The sequence below is a fragment of the Papilio polytes genome, unplaced genomic scaffold (genome assembly GCF_000836215.1).
Source record: "Papilio polytes unplaced genomic scaffold, Ppol_1.0 DF822067.1, whole genome shotgun sequence".
Lineage (NCBI taxonomy): Eukaryota > Metazoa > Arthropoda > Insecta > Lepidoptera > Papilionidae > Papilio > Papilio polytes.
Genome location: NW_013527137.1, coordinates 407,693 through 431,408, shown reverse-complemented (window position 1 = coordinate 431,408; position 23,716 = coordinate 407,693). Strand labels below are relative to the sequence as shown.

General features: G+C 34.2%; 1 protein-coding gene across 6 annotated transcripts; it reads right to left on the bottom strand.

Moving 5' to 3' along the window:
* Positions 1-459: 459 nt before the first annotated feature.
* LOC106107202 (BAG domain-containing protein Samui) lies at positions 460-23,232 on the bottom strand. Of its 6 annotated transcripts, none has more exons than XM_013287950.1 (3): positions 23,056-23,221; positions 2,842-2,989; positions 460-2,658 (listed from the first exon to the last, which is right to left on the bottom strand). In XM_013287950.1, the coding sequence occupies exons 1-3, from the start codon at positions 23,077-23,079 to the stop codon at positions 752-754; spliced, it is 2,079 nt and encodes a 692-aa protein (XP_013143404.1). In that variant the 5' UTR covers positions 23,080-23,221; the 3' UTR covers positions 460-751. The 6 variants fall into 6 exon arrangements, 5 of the variants coding, with proteins under 5 accessions (XP_013143404.1, XP_013143405.1, XP_013143407.1 ...); XM_013287951.1 differs by having other exon boundaries at positions 2,842-2,986; XM_013287953.1 differs by lacking the exon at positions 23,056-23,221 and adding an exon at positions 13,244-13,335 and having other exon boundaries at positions 2,842-2,986.
* Positions 23,233-23,716: the final 484 nt, after the last annotated feature.

Genomic DNA, 23,716 nt, shown 5'->3' with positions numbered 1-23,716 from the left:
ATATTGTCTGTTTGGTATGTTTATAAGTTTTAACCAAAATATAGTTTTTTTTTATTCATCTTATTGAAGAGAAAAATGGGAAGTTTGATGTGTACTTTTCTATTATTGTATTAATTTATTTGTATCAACAATGTGATCTATTATAAGTGCTTATTTATATTTTAGCAAAATTATCATTAGGATGTAAGTGATGATGAATAAAGAATTATGAATATCTAATTATTGTTTCAATAACTAGTTTTATTTCAATCCACCAGGTGTCCGGGAAAGACGTGTACAATGGACTATCACAGATTCCTTGGTCGAAAATATGACCCAAAGTACCTCTATTCAAAGTTGCATCGTTTGGGCGCTAGAGGGATCTAATGTTGCTAATTATTTTACAATCATCTAAATATCTCGAAAAGCCTTTGACAGATTTTATTTAAAGCAACCGCAAGTGACAATAAAACACATTAGTTGTTTGATATATGTTTATTGAGAAATTTGTGTTATCAAGAACTGATCAACAATAAATTAATAAATATTAGGATTTAGGTGAGAGACCATTTTAAATCCTAAGGACGTCGTCCTTTACACGAAGTACGGTGTTAAAAACTTAAAATTTACAAACATAAACAGTGATACATGTCAACACCTCGTTATTAGACACAAAGAATTAACACGAAGAAGGAAAAGGCGATTGTAGGCACCGTGCGACTCCGCCCTGGCTGTGTATCTACAACAAACAATTCACTAAAGCAAACTATATTTATTGACTAGCGACTGCATTGTCCACCTCCATCGACTGCGGCTCCGTCTTGTCGCCTTTGCCGTCCACCTGCATCGATTCTAATTTATCTTCTTTCTTCTGTTCCACAATCACATCCGCAACATCTTTCGTTTCCTCTACTTTATTCTCTTTCTGTTCCGTGCTATCCCCCTTTTTATCTTCTTCCTGTTTAACTTCAGGTTTATTATCCTTCTTTTCAACATTTACATCCTTAATACTATCGTTTGTTGCGTCCTTCTTATCCTTACTTTTATCTCGTTTCTTTATATTTTTGGTACCCTTCTTGGGGCTTTTCTTTTCATTTTCTATGTTTTCGTTTTGTTTTTGTTCGTCGGGTCTGATTTCAGGAGTTTTTTCCTTGATTTGTTCCTCGGGTCGCGTATCCGCAATCTGTGGCTGGGCAACTTCCGTGCTCTCTGAAGCTTGCTCTGTTTTGGCTTCTTGCATCTTTTCATCTTTTGGTTGTTCGTCCTTAACCTCCTGGTCTTTAACCTCCTCCTGTTTGATTTCTTCTTTCGGTTTTTCAGGATTTTCCTCCACGACTTGAGGTTCAGTAGAAGATTGCTCCTTGCTCATGTCCTTCATTTCGACCTCACCATTCTCAACAGTTTTGTTGGCATTTTCTGTATTCTGACTCTCGGAGGTCTCCATTTCTACATCTTGTTGTTTAGCCGCGTTACTACCTTTTTCAGCCTTGGCTTCTAATACAGCTATGCACTTTTGAATACATCTAATGGCCTCCTTCCTCGCCTGCCTTATGTTCTCCTTACCTTCAGTTTCAATATTGTCTAATTTTATGAGATTCCTAGTGAGCATCTCATCTAGATATAGGTACTTTTTGTCTTTCTTTGTACCTGTGAAATTTTCAACATCAGACATCAGATTTAGTACATCAGTTTGTATGGCGAGAATTTGTGTTTTGGGGTCATTGGCCGGGGGCGGCTGTGGCTTGGTCTGCGGCGGCGGGGTGTGCTGGTGCGGCGGCTGTGAGGGCTGCGCGGGAGGCGTGGACTGTCGCGGAGGCTGCTTCTGCTGTGCTCTGGACGGAGTTTCAGCTCTAGGCGCAGTTTGCTCGTGGTGAACCGGCACCTTAACGTAATGCTCCTCCGGGGGCATCTGTGGTTTGGGTGATTGAGATCTGTGCGGGGAAGCGCCACGAGTGAACGCCGTCTGAGGATATACTTTTTGTTGGACGAACGGTTGCGGTCCCTGTCGGAAACCTTTGTTAAATGGTGTGCCGAAAGCCCTAGAAAAGTTAGGCGGAGCGTGAAAATTAACAGGGCCGTCGTCGGCGAAGTATTGGTCTCTGTCAATGTGCGGCTGCGGCGGCGGCGCGTATGCGGGCTTCGTGTCGCCGAAGTTTGTCGCATGGTCTACTGACTTATTTATGACGGGCTCATCTCTGCCTTCGACGAAAATAGGTATGTGCCGCACGTTGGACTGCTGCTCAGAGTGTGGATTGTGGCTCTGCTCCTGGTGGTTCTGTCCACTCATTTTGTTTGCGTTACTTAAACCGGTCGTGCGATTATCAGGAGGTGCTGACATCGACCTTTGGGTCCGATCCTCCTCATCAACTAAACTAGGGTCTGCGGGGCTTTTCTGTCCGAGATCTACTGTGTTCCTGAGTCCGTACTGTGGGAGGTGGCTGTGTTGGTCGTCTTGTGCGGGGTGTGCTGTGTGATCGTCGTGTGCGGAAGGTCCCGGCGGGCACTCAGTCTGCGTGGAGGCGCTCTGCTGCTGCGGAGACTGGGGCTGCGGAGATTGCGGGGGCGGTGGCTCCTCGCGTGGACCGAACCTGCGGTTCCAATGTGAAGGAAAATGCTCTCTGAACTCCGACGGGATATCGTCGAACGGAAATCTATCGAAGCCGCTGAAGTCGTCGAAATCTGTAACAAGAAATCATTTTTATCAAACTTAAAACTGACAAACACTACCAGGAGGGTCTACTAATAACGTTTTCATAAAAAAGTAAATAACAACTTCCAGGATAATTTCGGTCTATAAAAAATCTTTACAGAAAACGTTAATTTGAGCAGCGGTACTGTGTCGTATAGAGACAGGATACTAACCGTCAGTGGCGTCCTGGCTGGAGGGGCGGCGCTTCCTGGCCCAGGTGGCGGGGCGCTGGCGCAGGCGCGCCGCTATGTCGGGGTGGCGCGACGCGAGCTCGCTCCACGCGCCCGAACCCTCCTCCTCATCAAACGGAAAGCCGCGCTGCTGGAACACAACGTCACTGTTATTAATACACTGATATAACGTTACCCTTAGGAAAAAAATACTTAATGGAATCTATATTATCATCATAAATTCTCGATCATTTGTAATTGAGATAAGTACACACGATTCAGAAATATGTTTAATGGGATTAACAAGTAAATTTCAACAGTCTATATTTTTTTAACAATAGCAAGATTGAGATTGCATTAAATTGGCTTTAAGTATGAAATGACATTGATAAAATTATTAATACGTACAAAGTCGAACAAGATAATAAATTACACGTGTCTTGCAAACCAATTTCTCATCATTTAACCAGTAGCGACGATTATCGCCCCAATACGGTAATTGCATATGCAATTATTCACCAATTCACTACTTAAGTGCTTAACATTTTGTAAAGTAACATTCAAGAGAAATTGGTATTACAGTAATCGTCAGTCATTTCCTCGGCTTTCAACAATTAAGAATAAATGTAATTAACCGGAAGGATTGCAATGGTATTATGCTTAAAAGAAATTCGTACATAAAATATGGACTGAACTCTATATCAATATAGACATTATTATTATCGGCTTAAGATCTACAATCACTTGTATACGACATACAACATAAAATGTAATATAGTGTTTGAGTCGTGTTTGCAGCGCGAAGATCTGACCATATACGGACCATATAAGGACGGTCGTGGAATGACCTTTATGGAGTTCTTTTCATTTTCTCAAGAGACTGCACTTGTAGTATTTTATCATTACTGATTTAGAAGAGAACTTCGACCTACAGATAACAGCTTGCCACATTCTGCGTTTTCAATTAAAAAGTTTTAATTTCACCAACATTGGTAGTGCCCGCTTTAACATCTTAGCACTGCAGGGCCGGCACGCCCGTTGTAGTACCTCGACAACACAGAAGACAGGCGTGAAATGGAAGCAATTCCGTGTTTCGTCTGATGAGTGTGGTGCCGGAGGCCTAATTTAAGTCACATTCTCTTTACCACCCTTTTCTTATAAGGAGAGGATGGGAAAGGGAATGGGAAGTGGATTTGACGGTGGAGGAGATGCATAGGAAGAGGAAATATCTTCTTTATGTGCCTCTCCTCGCCGTCGGATAAGGGTAGGCAACGCATCTGCAATTGCGGATGTCTATGGGCATCGTTTGCTACGCCATTTTGGCGGATTCAGGTGGCCGCTTGCTCGTTTGCCACCTTATGTTATAAAAAAAAACATATTTTTGCAAGCTTGAATACATAAGGAGTTATTGTATAAGAAGGAGAACTGTCTTTTATTATTATCGCACATCCTGAACCGCATCTTGCGTCAATAAGCCGGATCTCAACATTCAGTTGCACTTTCACTTGTTAACACATGTTATTTGACGAAAAATTTCATTTCTAATAAAATACGAATAACGAAAGTGCATATTCCGAGATGTTTATATAAAATCTTGGCGTTGTAAAAGTTTATAAACACGTAAAATACATATTCACAGCACAACCAATACAAATAAATTAGCGGATTTAAAAAATTGGACTTAAAAGCAAGAACTCTATGGAATATGTTTCGCCTCCGAGTTTCAATAGATTTTTTGATCCTTAGTGTATATTTAAAATGAGAAGTCTATTAAATAAGTGATCATTAAACTCGGTTTACGTCCTAGCTATGTATCAATAACTAGCCATAAAGCATCCCATGCATATGTTGCAATTCCGCATGGCATTTACATACAGGAGGGGCCGGGTATTACTTTGTCGTCAATCACAACCGAGCCCCTACATTGTGTTCTGTTGCCTAGTTACAAAAAGTAAATGATGCAGAAAATTGTAGACATCAATACTAAACACATAAACATACAATTAAGACACATCTATCTAAATATATAATAAAATGGAGTGTCTGTAATATCAAAAGAAAAATCCAGATTTCGGGAAGATGATGTATTTGTATTGGTGAAAACGAAAATCGCATTTAAAAAATTTTAGTCTGTCTGTCCGTTCGCAAGCCGCGTTTGTTCCGGGTCATCTCCGCATGGGCAAATTTAATGTTACTACTACAATTAATGTCAAAATGGCATAACAGTGGTCCAAATTTGCGCTAACGAAGTTTGCGGGCGAAAGCTCGTCTACTATAAAACTATTGCAAGTTTCAGAAATCTTTTGTCTCTCCAAATGTAACATTAAAGCGGAAGATGTTTTTATATGCGAGAGCGAAATTTATTTCTACTTTAAAAGTACCTCATAAGCACCTTGAAGTAACAAAGGGTGGGCGTGAAGCAAGGCCGTATGTTGACAAGATTAAGGACTAAGCCTCTCACCCTGGCGTCTTAAAAATATCATGCAGACATAAAGCCGTTACAACAGAATTAAACCTCCTACAATATCAGTCAAGGCTCGTTACTTTGTTTGTATGTTTTTTTTTTTATGTAGAGGCTTATCAAACGAATTTAGAAAATCTTTCACCGTTAGAAGGGTAATTTATCTGTGAGTAACATAGGCTACTTTTTTAATTATTTTTTAATTTCACGCAAACGAAGTCGCGAGCAACAGCTCAGATAAAGATAGAATACCCAGTGGATTACGCATTGATCAGTTTCTGCTAACTTAATAAAGTTCTTACATGTAGACAGTGTTTTCTTTTAATTTCTTTCTATTGATTGTATAGATGTCGCTGATTGTCACGTTTTGCGGCACGTGTGAACTTCACGCCATTACTCTCCGCGCACGCTCCCCGGCCACACGTCTCCTCCGTCATGACGCAAGCCCTCAGCTGATGTCCTCACTACCCACACCGCGATGACATCATAGTACTGATTTATAAACTATATGATTGTATACAATTAAAATAATATTTTGGCACCGGTTTTACAAGTAAGGACTTTTTGTTGATCGAACTTTTTTGCGCAACGACTGATTTTTTATATAACGCGTCTAGTGGTTTTGTAATATTGATAGTTTTTGTCATCCAAACCGGTTTCATTATTTGTAAAGTCTGTCATTTCGATACCATTAAGAGTATGATATATATTATGTTCTTGCTGGTTATCAGCTCCTAGTACATTCGTACCATTTAAGAAGATGAAATGTAATCGACAATACAGTCCAAATATACAGACAGTATATGTCAAAATACAAGACGCAACACTTGTATTGTTTCCACACTCGATAGATATAATAAACGTTTACTAATACATAATCAATAAACAAGAACATGTACACTGCTGCAAAATCATATATTTAAATTGTTTCGTCTTTCAGTAATACCTCATCATATTTATTAAAACAATACTGCATCGAATAACAACATGACCCCATTGAATTGCGAACGATGAATAAATAAACTCTTGCTTAATTAATGTGTTGTGATTTATTCTTCTAAGAGGTCAACGACCCTATATTTACTTTAAAAGCTGACAACAAAACTAAGCGTAACTGGCGAGTGTATAAAATTTTATTAAATTATTGGAAAGCAAATTTAGAATAATATAAACAAATATATAAACTTTATATCAATACTATCACTAAACATTCAAAGTTCCTAAAATCCTAGATCTTTATATCCGATTGACTCTAATAGTTTGCGTCAGTAAGTAAAAATCAAATTCGTTGTAATATCGGAGTTATCAAAAGGCAAAAGTTACCAAAGTCAAAACACTTCTGATAAACAGAAACTTCAGTGGGGGCATGAAGTCATCTCTTTAGAAAAATAAAGCTGTTTATATTGATGGTTTGCGACCGAGGCGGCGCGGCGCTTATCTCCTTCCCGACAAGGCCAAGGGACGACGATAAACTAAATGCATCCAATGACCCACATTACGGTACTCTGACTCATTAGAAATGTCTGTCCCTATTTGGAATGCGATCTTCCGGTGATCATTGATTGACAAATAGTGCATTAGTGTGCAAAAAGCAATCTTTTTATATTTAATTGAATTAAAGTTTTACTTTTTATTACTGGTTGGTTTTTATTGTATACTTCTTAATAAAAAAAATAGTATTAAAACAAATATCAATTTCATTTCTTATATTTCAATTAGTAAACGTTGCCAATTTGAGTACCAATGGTCACTTTGTGTCGATTGATATTTTCACGCTCTTCCTTCAAAAATCGAGATTCAATTGTTTCCTTACAGGTAGCAATTTTTTTTTTAAATTACTACTTATTGTAGGTGGTAAGTGACGCATTGACTGGTTGTTGTTGGGACCGCTTTTGTATCCATGTTCGTCGGAGTCTATGTTTCGTAGAGATGACATCATTTCTTGCATATTTACAGTGTCGAGGATTCGTCGAGAGCGTTCGTTATTTGTATAACAAAACCGTGAACTTGAACGGCACGACAAATACATCAACTAGTAAGATGTATCATATATCTTACTATTTACTTTAATATTATAAATATAAAAGATTTATATGTATGGATGATCACATGTAACACTAGAACAAAATCGCATCGTGTACAGAATTAATATTTAGTTCCATGCTAACAAGTCTAATCCATATATGTTTATACTAGCTTTCGACCGTGAGTCCGTCTGCGTGGAATGAAAAAAAACAAAAGTGAGTAGCCTATGTGTTTTTCCAGATTATCCTCTACATCTACAGCAAATTTAATCGATATCCGTTCAGTCGTTTAGGATTCAAACTCTAACAAACATCTATCCATCTAAACTTTCACAATTATATTAGTATGATGAATTTTGTTAGGAAAATATGGACATTAATACCACTTATACACCCACGACAATGTCAACAAAACACTGAATTGTTTTTCAATAAAAGTTTCTAGATCATAATTAAAGACTAAACGAAACTAATTAAAGAAACAAAGTGACTAACATATCCGAGGCCAGAAGCAAGGAAATTAGACGAAAAAGGCCTCCGAAAAACTGCCAAAGATAAAAATATTGTAAAAAGTATTTCCGGTTGGTACAAGGGCGGAACTAGATGACAATGGAGCCTAGACCTACTTAAATTTAACATCTACTAATTTCCTTGATGACATTTGAATTATTCAGACTCGCGGGAACCACTACCATCAATGGAGACAGGTCGGAATAAGTGCTGTGTCTACTTATCCAGAAACGGTTACTTTGCCGATAACATAAATTGTAACCGATTTATATTATTGGCTATTTCGGATAACACTTAAAACATCCGCATTTCCGTATAGATGTGGTCAAGTTGTGCAAGCAGGAGGCTATCAAACCGCATTTAGACCGGGCCACTCTACAGATAAAACGCAGACGCGGGGCTCTGGCCGCATATCACGACTCTATAAATCGCTACAGGCATGCGGACGTCGCTCATATCGCTCACTCCTCTCAGTAGAGATAACTGAGAGTAGAAACATTAAGGAGGATGTAGCAATAATTTAAGAAACCTGGAATCCATGCTGTAGCAACCTCTGTGGTGGTCCCAAGAGTGTTAACGAAATTAACCGACATTGAATAAAAAATAGAGCTTGAAAGCAAATGTCAACTATTTTTACAATCAAGACAAACAACTGGCCTTAGTATTATAAGACTATTGCGGGGAGTTTTATGTTCCTTCTTGACAATCACGTTATGATGATTTTACAGAATTGAAATATGCCCAAGTTGCTGCACTGTTTAACATGCAATTATGAAAAAGACAGTATTGTTTGGTTGACAATAGATTAATAATGTTAAAATAACCCCACATAGCACTCACAAAAACATAGCAGTTTTAGTACTAGCTAGAACTTTCCTTTGTTAAAGTTGTATTCTCTTGAAGAGTTTAATAAAACATACAAAGAATTGCGACATCGAGTCATTCTGTTTTCTTTTATGCGAAGTCAGCGGTCTCCTACGCAAACCACGTCAGATACACGACTTAGTTAAGTGCAAGACTATAAATGGACTTTTGATTAATAAATGACTCACGAAAATAAATTATCGAGACTTGTTTGCTTACACGTTCATATTATGTAAGGATTGTTATTATATCAAAATATTATATGCTTACTGGATAAAACGGATGACAATTTGTATTTATCTGAGTAAACAACGTGAATTTCATTAATATAATATGGACATACCTATATAAAAAAAGTAAATCTTTTACAAAATGACATAAAACCTTACTCTCTCGTTACGTTACAATTTTGTTTATTACATACACAAATTTGTATTTAAAAATCTAAATTATAAACATAATCAAATAGTAATTTGTCCACAATAAATTAATTAAAGTTCGCAAAGTTTTTTCCACGTTTCAGGAACATACTGAATATATACAACTGACAAAATACCTGGTTATTTTTGGCAGCTCTTCCATGATATTCCGGTGGCTTATCCACAACAACGGGAGATTCCATATTTCATTCAATATTTACTTAAAAAACTAAATCTATCACAGATGCACTTCACTTCGATACGTAAATAAAATATCAACGTATTATACAACCTTCTGCAGCGTGGTTTGAACAATACTGAAGCGGCCGCGGCATGCCACTTTATTTATACGCGAGAATGAAAATGTTCGCGAATGTTCTAGACGTTTCGAGAGCTTCTCGGCTGTAGCTACTGGGGTTCGTCCCACACTCCCCTTCCAACAAACGTTTTGAATATATTGCGCGATACAATGGCGGTTCACAATATAGACGCAGTTTATTAGAAAATGTTTCAGCCAGTAATGCATAAAAAAAATACAGCGCATGCGCGAACCTTTCTGGAAGTTTCGAGAAGCGGTAAAAACGGTATACAGCCCTCAAAAGTGCATGCGGAAAGGAGTTCAATGGTCTTATTACAAAAAGCCCTTTCGGCATTCGAGACACGTCGACAAAGCTCGTTCCGATGCATTTTTGTAAAAACGCAACGATCGCAGAAACTTTTTGCACTTCGATACAAGACATTAATCGATTACACCGATGATTTTTTGCAAACAAAAACCGTACAAACAATTATTTTTCGGCAGCCAGGTGTGAATCATTTTGTACTTTATTTACATTGTTGACAAGACAATGCCATTGTATCGTATTCGAGTATTTACCAATTCTTTCCTTAATAATAAAAGTTTCATCGTACCGTATAAGCGATGGGGCAACATTTATATTTCCATTAATCAGCTGCGTACATAAGCAACTAGTAGCAATTTAAATAATCAAATAAACAATGTTAAACGTAGCAATTAAATAAGTATACATTTTTATATATACACATATCTGTTAATTAACGCAAAATAAATTTTAATGCTATTTATAACATCATTAATGTCATGTTTAAATTGTAACTTGAAGTATTCTTTGTAGAATCGCTTAATAAATTTAAAAAAAAATCGGACATCATGAAATAAACAAAATACATATGATTTTTTTAAAGTGGACATCCTAGCGTAGTCTTTATTCAAACTTATTGTAATAATATCTAAAGTATTAAATTCAGTTTCGGTCTGTTGATTGTCACTTTACGTTCACACACACTTATGTCATTTGATATTCATCAAGAATCAAGGATTCCTTTCAATCGTATAAAGTAAAACAATGAAGATAAATATAATAGATAGATTATATTGGGAATATGCAAACTTGGCGTTTTAACATATTTTAAGACAAAAATAAAAATCCATAACTTCAGCCGTAATAAAAAAAAACTTTGCAAGTATTTTTCAGATTTCATTTTTTATACTAGCAACATTGTGTACAAAACAACTAGAGTGAAACCATCGGGAAATATGTTATTGCAGACATGTGTGTTCGTTTACGAGAGCAAAGCTCTTAGCTTGCATCAATCATTATAATGGAATTACTTATTACTGACCGCCCACAAACTGTGCGTTAAGCACAACATGTGCCGATAGCGAAATGTGCATACAATTTTATTTTGCTGTACTTGTAACAAAATTCCTACATTATTAGGAGAAACGTTGCGTTGTTCTTTTATGTGAGCAAAAAAAATGAGTGAAGAGAGAAAAAGTAGCAACTAATGATTTACTAATAAAAGACGTTAGTTGTTATTGGTCCTTCGAGCATCACATTATGCGGGTTTTTATTTACATTTAGCGTACACTTAAATGGTCAATAGATTTCAAAGAGTAGAGTTTGAATAATGCGTAATACAAAAAAATAAAAGAAATATAACAAGAATAACACAAAGATATTAATTATGACAAAGTACAGCTTATTACAGCTAGGGGCGGCGGCGGCGGCGATGCGGCGCGTCTGCGGGGCGCCGGTTTATCTCGCATGTGCAAGTGCAACAGTATTTCTGCTTTATTACAACTGCTGTAAATTAATTTAATAATAACTTCCTGTCTATTATATTGATACAAGATTATCGACATAAGTTACAATTTAAAACGGGTTAGGTTGGTTATTTAAAATGAATATTACAAACTCGTAACGATTTGTACGAGTAAACCACATTAATACCGGAAAGAACATAATCTATAGTTGTTTTTCACTTAAAACCGAATTATTTTTGGATTAACGTCAAGATATCACTATGATGTTCTAAAATGCTTATCTGACAAAAGATTAGGGAACAGTTTGCTGTGACACAAGAGAACAAAACAATTTAATCTATACTTATATTAAAAAGATGTAAGATATGTACTTACTCGTATTATATATTTGATTGACGAAAAATTACTGGGCCGATTTTAAAAATTCTTTCACCATTAGAAAGTTAATTTATCTGTGAGTAATAAAGGCTAAATTCATTTAATTCACGCGGACGAAGTCGCAAGATAGTACTTAATATATAAAAAGAAGCAAGTTAAATCATTGTAGACATGAAATCTTCTGGAAGAAAAGATTAATAAAGCAATTATACCTACCCTTTTATAGCTAAAAATTATTTATTACGATTAAGTTACTTCGTAAGCATCACGTAATCGAAATATTTATTAAGGGAAGCATTCAAACTGTGCTGACAAATTAGGCGACATTGATAACGTAAGGCCTATGAATGACCCTTACAATTATAATGGACGCGGAACTCGAGAGGAATATCAATAAGGTTTTACATTAACGGCACGACTTGAATGAAAATGAATGCAATTTGTGAATGAATTGAATATAACAATCATACTAGCGCGTTTTATAAATTGTATTACAATCTCCTTTCCCAATATATGGAAACAACTGAAATGAAGGTAGAGATTGTTATTAACTTCATCCTCCCTAACATATACAACCATAGAAATTAAAGATCAGTCCATTTCTGGAAATAGGCCTTCATTATTAGTACCCTATGAATACGTCTTCGTAATCCTTCTCAGGAAAATAAATAAGAAGTCTCTCAATGGTCTGTATTCCTCATCAATCTATCTTTTAGATGCTTCAACAAGTAATTTCTTGAATTGAAAAAAGTTAGAATGTAGATAATGATGTACAGTATTAACAATTTTTCTACCACAGTTAGTATCGATAACCAAAGATGCCAAAGGGGGTTTGAATGTGATTATTAAAAGTGATTTACTTAAGATGTCTTTTGACGTCATAAATTCGAAATAAATTTCCAGGCAGCATTTTTTCATAATTAAAATTTAATATTTTTCAATTAACAACATTTTGTGTTCGACGAAGTGCTAATATTTTATCTATTAATTTTAATTATTATATCGACATTTGACGCCGTAAGATTAATCGTTAGCTAATGCATTAAAATGTATAATATTTATATTTACGAAGATGTAAGAATATGAGGACTTTATATGTCGTATGTCCCATCTGTGCGTCAATTTTGAGTGGGAACAAATTATTTGTAGCTTTTAAGTTTCACAAACGTTTATTTTCGTATCTGATCCACTTCAGGTGCATGACGAAAGTCTATTGAGCATTGCAGAAACATCCTTAAATTATAACAAAAGTAACAGTAAAAACATTTGTAAAAAATGCCAAAAGAAATTCCATAGTTCCTATCAACACTTGTAGGTTCAACTCAAGGGCCTATTCATATTACGTTTATGTTATTGTTTTATTACATTTAAATGAAATGAAAGTAGCCCTGTTCACAAACAAACCACTGGAAATACTTCAGGGTTAAATTAAACTATAAACAAGTAAACTGGGGCGCGAGAACACGTAGGTGGCATACGACTGTTGCGAATACCACAACTGCACTGCGCATTTAGTAACATTCAAAACAATTAAAACCCAAACAAAATACTTACACAGATTACAAAAATACTTTAGAAAATAAAACACATCTTAGTTTCGACATCAATTGTAAAATGTGTAAACAAAACATTAGCTAGCAACACTGACTACAGATAATAAAATAATAAGACCAGTACTCACGTTACGCTTCATTTCAAACTGTCATTGTCGTACCACTATTATTGTGCAATAAATGAAATTAATAATTCGGTTATCAAATTTGTTGCGTTAGACTCCAGCGCAGTCGACTACACGCTCACTTTTGCACGTATCGAGTATAACGGGTGTGGGTGAGACGAATCACAGAAATAGAACTTTTGGAATAACTCTATACAAATTATATTCATTGCGTCACCGACGGTGCTAAGATCAAGAGCGGACAAGCGGCAGCATTGCGCGTCTATCATATACGTTGTTTTTCTTTCTCCATTGCTATTAAATTTGGCGTATGACGCGAATTAGGACAGCGCTTATAATCGTCATTTGATAAGATTATATACAACGTGGATGAAAACAAAATGTTTCAACCAAGCATATCTCGACAAAAGAGTCGTAAACATCTTAATGATTTTTTTAATTCAACATTTAAATAAAATTACACCCAAGTTTCACGACTTAATAATGTTGTACATGAGAAATATTTAAAACAATAATATAGTTAAAGGTACAAAAACGAACGAGCGATATCTCTTAAAGGAAACGATTTAACATTCAGTTTCGTACTTAAACCGTACATTTGTCAATACCACTACCGCTCAGTGGGCAAGCCGCGCCGTACATGGGGTTGCTTTATGATGCAAATATGATAATAAAAGTTCAATACGGTATAACAAATACGACAGTGAGTTATTGGACAGTTTATCGTTGCATTACAAGTCGCTGCCCAAGGCCAACTATTATAATTGTTGACGTAATGTTACCGTTTAAAGTTTTTTATATTCGCCCATGCAAATATTATTCAGAATATAAAGACGTAAAAAAAACAGTGGAGATCTACCAATGAAGTGATAATATCAGATACAGACCATAAAAAACGGTATAAATTTCTTCGTAGTTAACAGTAGAAGGGAAGTCCTTGGACAGCCCACGGTTGAATATTGAATCATTAGCGCCCACGCGACGCGGCAAATCACTACTCACCTATACCGATACCAACTGCAATTGCAGCGTAGTTACCTTCAGGGCTGTTACTATCGATTTAACTATTACAGCTTACTAGCTTTCGCCCGCGACTCCGTCCGCGTGGAAATAAAAGAAATACAAAAGGATGAAATCTATGTGTTCTTTCAGATAGCCCTCTACCGAAACCATGAAAAATTTCATCTAGATCCGTTCAGCAGTTTAGACTTCAAACTCTAACAAACATCCATCTAAACTTTCGGATTAATAATATTAGTAAGATTGCTACGTGTATTATTTTATTTGTGTTACAAATTATTGTTATTAACACAGTATGATAAAATATTCTGCAAAAGATGTAGGCCGTGTATCTATTTATTAAAGCGATTTAACGAATTTCTATTGCTGTAATTAAAATTCAGCAAATAATTAGTAAAAGAATTGATGGTTTTATTCTTAACTTGAATTAAAAAAAAAGTGAGTAGCCTATAATGTTCTTCCAGACTATTCTCTACATCTGTACCAAATTTCATCGAACTCCGTTCAGCCGTTTAGGCTACAAACTCTAACAAACATCCATCTAAACATTCGCATTTATAATATTAGTATGTAGTATGAAGTATGATAGTATGGTCCGACAAAAACATATTTTTATCACAATTCCACAAGGCAGCCCTATTTTATATGCAACATAACGAGTTACACAAGTAACACGAAGCGGTCGCATTATTCATAAATGCAATTCATTTGATGATTGCATTCAGGAACTGTCATATGATACGCGATGTCAACCTAATGATCTTTTCAAATAGAACTCTTACCTCATGATGTGAAACACATTATAATTTTTTTAAATTAACTAATCCTCCTTGATTTATCAAGTTACTATCGTAGACATAAGTAAAAAAAATTCCGATAACGAAAAAAAAAATCTAATCTTATTCAAAACGTGAAAAGTGAAAATTACTAACACAGCCTTGAATTAATGAGCTGGTTACAGATTTACACCAAGCTCAATGAAAAACAGGCGCTCGTGTAGTGAGAGCTGACCTACAATTAGGGTTGTCAATTTGAGTTTGACCCGGTTTCGTATTCATGTTCACCATGCATCGCACATTTGAGTTATGATTATTCTCTGAAACTATTAGTACCTAAGTTTATTAAAAGTTGACAACCCTTTCTACAATTTGTCAAATGTTTGCATTCAAAATTGTAATTTAGCACAAATAGATGCTTTGCACAAGATTTTACATACTAACATCTTTTTTCTTCAAATTATTCTAATGTCGTTGTTATTTTAGGCCATATCGTAGAATCTTGGCAAGGATAAAGAAAATTTTTATTACGCAGTCTGGTTTAGTTTGTCGTTTATATATTGTCATAGGAAAACTGTATAATTGTAATTCATATAAGTTGTTTTTGTAGTATAATTGATGTAGATGCTTTAGAAACAATTATTATACCATAATAAAGTCTTTATGTATTTTCCTATTAAATGCTCACAACATTTTATTACATATATTTACATTAAAAAAGGGTTCTTTTCAACTCAATATTCAATAGTTATAATACATTAGTTTTATTTTACAGCAGACCAACCTATCTTAAGATAAGGTCGCTAATATAAAAGAAATAATAAAATCCATTAGAGGTAATAATAAAACATTATTTCAAGAAAATCTCATATTTTATTAGTAAAAAACCTTATTGACTAGTTAGTAAGTAAAAACAATTAGAGAAACAAATTCATTTGAGTCAATTAAATTACTTGTAGTACAAGTAATTAAGTCGCCGCACTATTGCACTAAGTGCTAAAACAAACAGGAAGGAGTTTTTACTAATTTAAAGACCTTATAAAACCTCCTCAGTTTAAATTAAAACCCACATTTAACAGCATGTAGAATTGTCGGATGATCCATAACGAATCGATTGCCCCAGTAATCGACTACGGCTCGTACATGTAATTGTAACAATGTCCTTGTAACTCTAACCTTGTCGGCTGCAGTATTATTTAATTAAATGATCATTTTATTTGCTTCCCTATACGTATAGCTACATCATTACGACTTTAAAAATATAATGGATGAATCGCATGTAACAAGGAGAACGTTAGTTATGGTACACCGGTAGAGGTAGACTTAGAAAGAGATGGATGGATTGCGTGAAAGGTGACATAATCAAAATGGGAGTAATAACTGAGATGACGTATGATTGAGTTATGTGGAGGACAAAAATCTGTCACGCCGACCCTACAGGAGTAGAATAAAGAGGAAGATGATGACGACTCACAACACTAGAGCCAGTAACCTGGGTGTGCGAGCATACAGAGCTGGAGGAGCCTAGAGTCATGCCAGCCAATAGAATGACTACTTTCAAAGGACCAATGCTGGTGCCCCTAAAAGTAGCACTAAAATGCTAAGAATTCACGTTAAATTTAATGATTTATTATTCTTTCTAAACAAGGCAGTATAAACAAGAAAATATTTGGCCGATACCAAATTTCGATAATTGGTAATAATTGTCTAGCGTTATCGCTAAAGTGAGTCAGTAAAATTTCACACAAGCTGCGCTATATTTCTCACTGGCAATTAACAAATCATGATTTACGTAAAAAATTACATGTAATGCACATGCGTTAGTAAAGGACCGATATTCAAACTTACGCATAAACATTTAAGTAGAAAATTGAACAGTAGCTTTGTTAGGGTGTTTCGGTAATGAGAACCTTCGGTTAAAAAATTGGTTGCATATAATCATGATAAGTGTTAACTGCTGCTTACGATGGAAATCTAATTAATAATTTATCCCTCCAGTGTGATATTTCATCCACACTAAACTAACCACACTGTGCTCGAAAACATTACAAGCAGTATAAATATATGGTACATACTATCATGAGTTGCATTTACATTAATGAAATCTATCTAATGTTATTAACTAGCTGTTCCCGTGCGGCTTTATCCTAGAAATTATGAAAATTTTATTGTTTACATTTGTCAATTTATCAATAGCTAATGTCAAAATGACATGACATGACAAACCTTAGCAATCTTTATTTCTTGATGTTGGCAGCAACTTATGGTCTCTTTCCCACATTAGGGTTTTTATCCAAAATATTTACCCCCAAGTTTAATGGCGTGAAAATATATAGCCTAAAGCGCGATATAGGTGTAGGGCTTTTTATTTAAAAAAAAGAGTTATTAGAAAATATGTTGTGATTGCTGACATCTTAGGCAACAAAGATGTGTGTGTTTACGCTTTATTATATTAGTAGAGATAGTAGAGATGAGAAAGTTTAGATGGATGGATGTTTGTTGGAGTTTGTAGCCTAATCTGCTGAACGGATCCCGATGAAATTTGGCACAGATATTGGATAGTCTGGAAAAACATAGGCTACTTAGTTTTTATTTATTTCCGCGCGGAGAGTCGCGGGCGAATATCATTAAATAAATCTTTATTACTCTAAGGACTAAAGCGCATTCCTGCATTAGTTCATACAGGTTTTACTATGTTAGATGACAATCCAGCATCTACGCTAGTTGTTCCTTACATATGTAAATCGTTCGACAATGCGCTCCGCCTCGACGTCTTGTCCGTTTGTTAGGATCCCTGTAAACCACAATCAATTGATTGTAATTCTAACAACCAGCAGTTGTATATGGACAAACGTAATCTTTATCATATACAAATGAACGCCTATTATTTGATTGACATTGACATTTCAAATATTACAAATATTTAAAAACATACTATCCAAATCTTAAATTTCTTAATATTTCTTACTAATATTTCTAGAAACAAATAAAAAGCCTAAAGTATATAAACATTCAAACGCCTTTTAAACATAATTTTATAGGAAATATTGTGATTTTATGTAAATTTTAAGAGTTTAATAAAATTGTATATGTAATGAAAAATACATCGCGTTTACAATAATTTAGAACTCCGTATACAACTAAATATTTAAATCATTACTGTGCCGCAGTGCAGTAAGGAAAAGTGCGGATTTCTATTCTTCCCGTCTATCCAAATCTAGAAGATATTAAACGTCTACCGGATAAATAAGGTAAATCAATTGTATGTAAATTAAAAAAAAACATATCCTTTATAGTAATTTTAATTAGCACCAAATATAAAAATTGAATTGAATTACTAGCGACTGAGTTTATGTGAACCTTAAAACCTATTATAAGACCTTTTATAAATATGAATTTCTTTATTAAATAAGGACTAAGGGCTACAGCTGTGTTAATAAGTAGTAAGTACCCTTTTTTTGGTGTCGAAAGGTAATCTTCAAAAGATGCCTTGCTTTATGGGGGAAGGCAGGGTCATGTAGGATTTGACCTACTAAAACCCCCTCGGTGACCATCCTCTAGTGACATTGACGAAGGTTCCGGGATCTCCAAGGAACACACCGGAACCTTCGGCACTCAAACTCTTCCTGTGGAGGTAGTGAGTACCTAATTCCATTACACACAAAGCATGAACTTTCAGAACATACATTTTTTTTCCATACAATAGATTTTCTATCAGAAAATTTTTTAATCTTTAATTTACTATTTTTCTACAACAATAAGATAAGACTATTACAGAATACAACAATTCCAAGAAAAAAAACACAAACGCTCTAAATATCAACTAGTTATAATCTGTATTTAATTTCTAAACTGGCTGTATTCCAAGAATTACAGCAAAAAAGACAAGTTCAAGCGTATCATTAAATGTATACGTAAATTGACCTAAAATACTTTTATAGCGACATGAGCAAAAATCCGTCGGGTGTCGGCAGAACTGAGTACAGAGATATCAATGAAACAGCGTGTTTTAGGTAAACAAGTGAGTAACGTCCTCAGACGTGCCAAGTCCAATACGTACACACGCGGCTACTGAGACAAAGGAAATGTAACGAATTTCATAATTATACTCATCATCATCCTCTTTATTCTACTCCCGTAGAGGCACAAGGTTTTTATCCTCTAAATAACTCTATCATACGTCATCTCAGTCATCACTCCCTTTGTGATTGTCACCTTTCACGTAATCCATCCATCTCTTCCTAGGTCTACCTATACATCTCTCTCTACTCTAAATTCATAATCATACTTTACTAATATAATAAATGCGAAAGTTTAGGTGAATAATGTTGATGAAATTTGGCATAGATGTACAGGATATTCTGGAAAAACGCATTATTTTTAATTCCGTGCAGAAGTGGCGGACGAAAGCTAGTTCACTATAAAACCAAAACGATGACGTCACAATTAGAAAATTCCATATCGCACAGTAATGCCATAGATTTAATATAGACTGATGATTTGTGCAATCCAGAGTTTAATAAACAAAGACAAGATCCTTAACAACAGTGGATAGACTACCAGTAAACTTCCAATCACTATAAAGCAGACTATGTATTGCTGGCAAGAATGCAAATAACAAAATGCCATTCTCAAAGAATACAACCGCAAATAGAACACTATTTAATATTCAATTATTCAATCCGCACTTTTATAGGAAGGTCCTAATTAGTCCAGCAAACTGGGTTATTCCAATGCATTCAATCACATAACGAAATAGTAATCGTTAATTCCAATACACTAGCGAGCTGTAAATGTTTTATTTTCTAATAAAACTAGTTTAACTACTGTGTGCCATAAAACTACTTTTATTATCAATGATATATTGTAAATAAAAAAAACAACAAATCAGTAAGACTTCATAATTTGTTAAGAGACCTTATGCCATTAATACATAATATTTCTACAGGAATTGCATTGCTCTACATATCTGTAACTGATTAAAATAATTCTCTTTTCAAAGGGCATACCATTACAATTTAAAACATCCAACTTTTAGTTGACTTAGTCTGAAATCAGCTTTTTTTAAAATAAATATTTTAGCAGATTTTTGTTAATCTACTAATATTTCCTTTAAGTTCTAGGCTTGTTCTAGGATATGGTTATACGACAATTGTCGGATGGCGGGATTCGAACCCTCGACCTCAAGATCGGTAGTCCGTACCCCAAACCATTAGGGTATTGGCCCATAATTAAATTTTGAATATTGAATTGAATATTTGAATTGCTTGAATATTGAATGATTGGTTAATCCAATCACGTTCTTCGTAATTGATTACAGCGAGCATTACTTCACGATTATTGTCAGTTGAATGATTACTGTCTACAATAAATACATACTAATGAACACTAGCAAAATACAACTATGTTTAGAACAATTTTTATATTCCTATTTAAAATCAAATTGCTGAATCTATTTTTGTTATTTAATGTTAATTGTATATACTAAAAAGGTTTTCGACCTAAACTTATAAAATTGTACCACTTGAAGCATTTTTAAACATAATCATACTAATATTATAAAAGCAAAAGTTTAGATGGATGTTAGAGTTTGTAGCCTACTGAATAGATTTTGATAAAATTTGCCATAGATGTAAAGGATAGTCTGGAAGAACACATAGGCTACTTGCATTTGTTTTATTTTTTAGTTGTGCACGGACGGAGTCGCGGGCGAAAGCTAGTTTTATATAATTGTTAGATTTTGTCCCCCAAATCTATCAGTGCATCCCATTAAATAAAATATTTATTAATGTCTTGAGGGACATTTTATAGTTGGCTTTGATAGTTAATATGGACTAGATTGATTGCAATCTGTTTAATATATGTTATCAATATCGCATGTTCAGATATTTTTATCACCAGAAACTTTTAATTGATAAATAAGTTATATTGTATATTAATTTGTTTTCATAACCAAAATTTTTTACAAGGAATTTCAGATACAAGTAAAAACTAATACAACAGCTGATAGCAGTTAGTGTTTTTGTTCAAAATAATATTTATCTGAGATCTCGCTTTTTATTTTACTCCAGAACTATATTTACTTCTTGATGGATCTGCGATGACAATAAATAAATAACATTATACAAAGTTTTAATATTTATTAAAAAAAAGTAATCAATTTTGTAAAAAAAAGTGATAAAAAGAAGATTAAAATAGATAATTTCAAATTCCTGTCTGCAACGGGCTTTTTAATTTCATTTTAACCAAACAAAACAATTTACTTTTTAACACACTATTGCCATTATTGCTTACTTAAATAATGACATTGGATAATCAATCATACATATGCTGTTTTTTCCTATGGATTATTGAACAAAGGCATGTGGAGTACAAATTGTCTCATGATATAGAACAAATGTATCATTACAACATGCATATGTTGACAAGTGTACAATGTAAACTCACTACAGGTAAACAATGAGACTTCGGAATTCGAGTGACACAATCACCTCCGCGGCAATTATTCTCAGAAAAACGCCAAGGACGCAAATTGACGCGCGATAAAATAACAAAGCATCAAAACAATGAAAATTACCCATCACTTAAAACACTAAAATATTCAAATTATTCCTTTATGAATGTTATTCTTTTGCTGATTAGTCCGTTACTCCGCAGTTAATGCTACTGTAAGTAAATAAGTTTACAACATAGAAAGACTAGCTTTTGACCGCTACTCCATCCATGTGGAATTAAAAAAAGAAACAAGAATAGGAATCCTACATGTTCTTCTAGACTTTGATGTATATCTATAAGAAATTTCATCATGATCCATTCATCCGTGAAAGCAGCAAACTCTAACAAACATAGCATTTACAATTTTAAATAAGATTATTCGCAATAATGAACAGAACAGTTGAAAATATCTAATTCAAACAAATTTTGGTGTAAATGTTGATTCATGTTATTGTGCTAAACATCAACGATCACATATGGACTGCTTCAAGCAATGCACTAATTGTCTAACACACCAGTTTAAAGCTAGCATTATTGACTGAAGATCTAAGCAGATCTGTATATGGCATTACTTACATAACAATTGCTTGTATTGTATCTTTGATGAAATATTAAAATTTGCCACACATTTCAGATAAATTAAGATTCATAGTACTGGCATTCCACCATAATATTTTTTCTTTTATATTGATAAATCACATTTATGTCCTAATATCACAATAAAAATTTTCAACATCAAATAACTTCAAGAGTAAAATCAACATTAGTAGATTTTTATTTGGGAATTAGTAGTAATATGTTACACCCTGATCCTCAAAAGTTTATTACCACCTATTCCAATATTACCTTAACTCTAAGACATTATTTGAAATTAAAAAAAAAAATGCATTGTAGTAAACAGATTCAGACATAGGGACACTCAATTTATAATTGAAAACATTAATATATTTTACATAATAACTTCCAATAGAAAATGTTTACTTCATTGCTTACCATTAAAACATGCAAAGGATTTAAAAAATAAACATCAAGATATTTTTTATCTACTATTGAAGGACGAGAATTTTCTAGATATTTTCTTTTAAATCCTGCATTAAATTTATACAACGTCAATAATCAAACTAACCTCACAAAACAGGCTGTTAGAGGGCACTCGACGCGTGTTAAATCAGGCAGGCATCAATTGTCCTGTGGAAGACCACCAAATCAGACCACATGGCGATACCATTAAATTTCCCGGATTAGTATACAATAATTAATCGCCCTGGGTTAACACAGTCAAGGATACTACATTTGGAAATCGGCCAAAAATGTACTGCAACTAACGCATGCTAAATTGAAAATCATCTATGCAATTATCGTGTTAGCGAACACCATAGAAAGCGCAGTATATAAACAAACATCTCCTTGAGGAACCGACAATAAAAATTTAGTACAATTAGTATAACCAACGATTACAAATTGCGGAAAATTAAAAGTCAAAAAATCGTAATGGACATTTCATAACAATATTATGATACTTACGAAACTTCTTCCTCTGAGAGGCATTTCACTTACAAATACAAAATTAACACAGTTTAATTAATATTTACTAGATGAATGGAAGAAAAAAAACACTTGGCACTCCACTAGCACAATTTGCAAACAAAATCTCTCATATCACACTCAGCAGATTAGAAGATTGACAGAACAGTTAACAATTCTAGAACAATCACAACGATTTTCCGTTTTACGCAAGAATAAATTTTAAGTTCCAAAGATAGTTTAATAACTCTCTTTTTTGTAATGTGTATTATTAGTTTTTTTGTTAATGTACTTATAAGGAGCAATGATTAAGAATCTTAACGATTTAATTAACTGTAGTTGAATAAAAAAGTCTTAGCAGTTTGATTAAACTTTTCACAAACCAAAAATCTCATGCCCTTAATTTTTTTTAATTAGTTATTCCGTCTAGATTATTTCACAAACCTAATTAAACCGTTTTACGATGCTCTTTGTAAATAATTATAATTATATTAAAAATATTATAATGGAAAATAACTTTATGTCAGAAAACAGTTGCCGCATCTGTCAATATGTCATTGATTTGACGTTTGATAAGGTGTGAATTTTGAGTGTTTTATTTACTTTTCTCTCAATGTTACCAGATTATGACTTTTGCTATATTTGAGGCGATAGAGTTCTT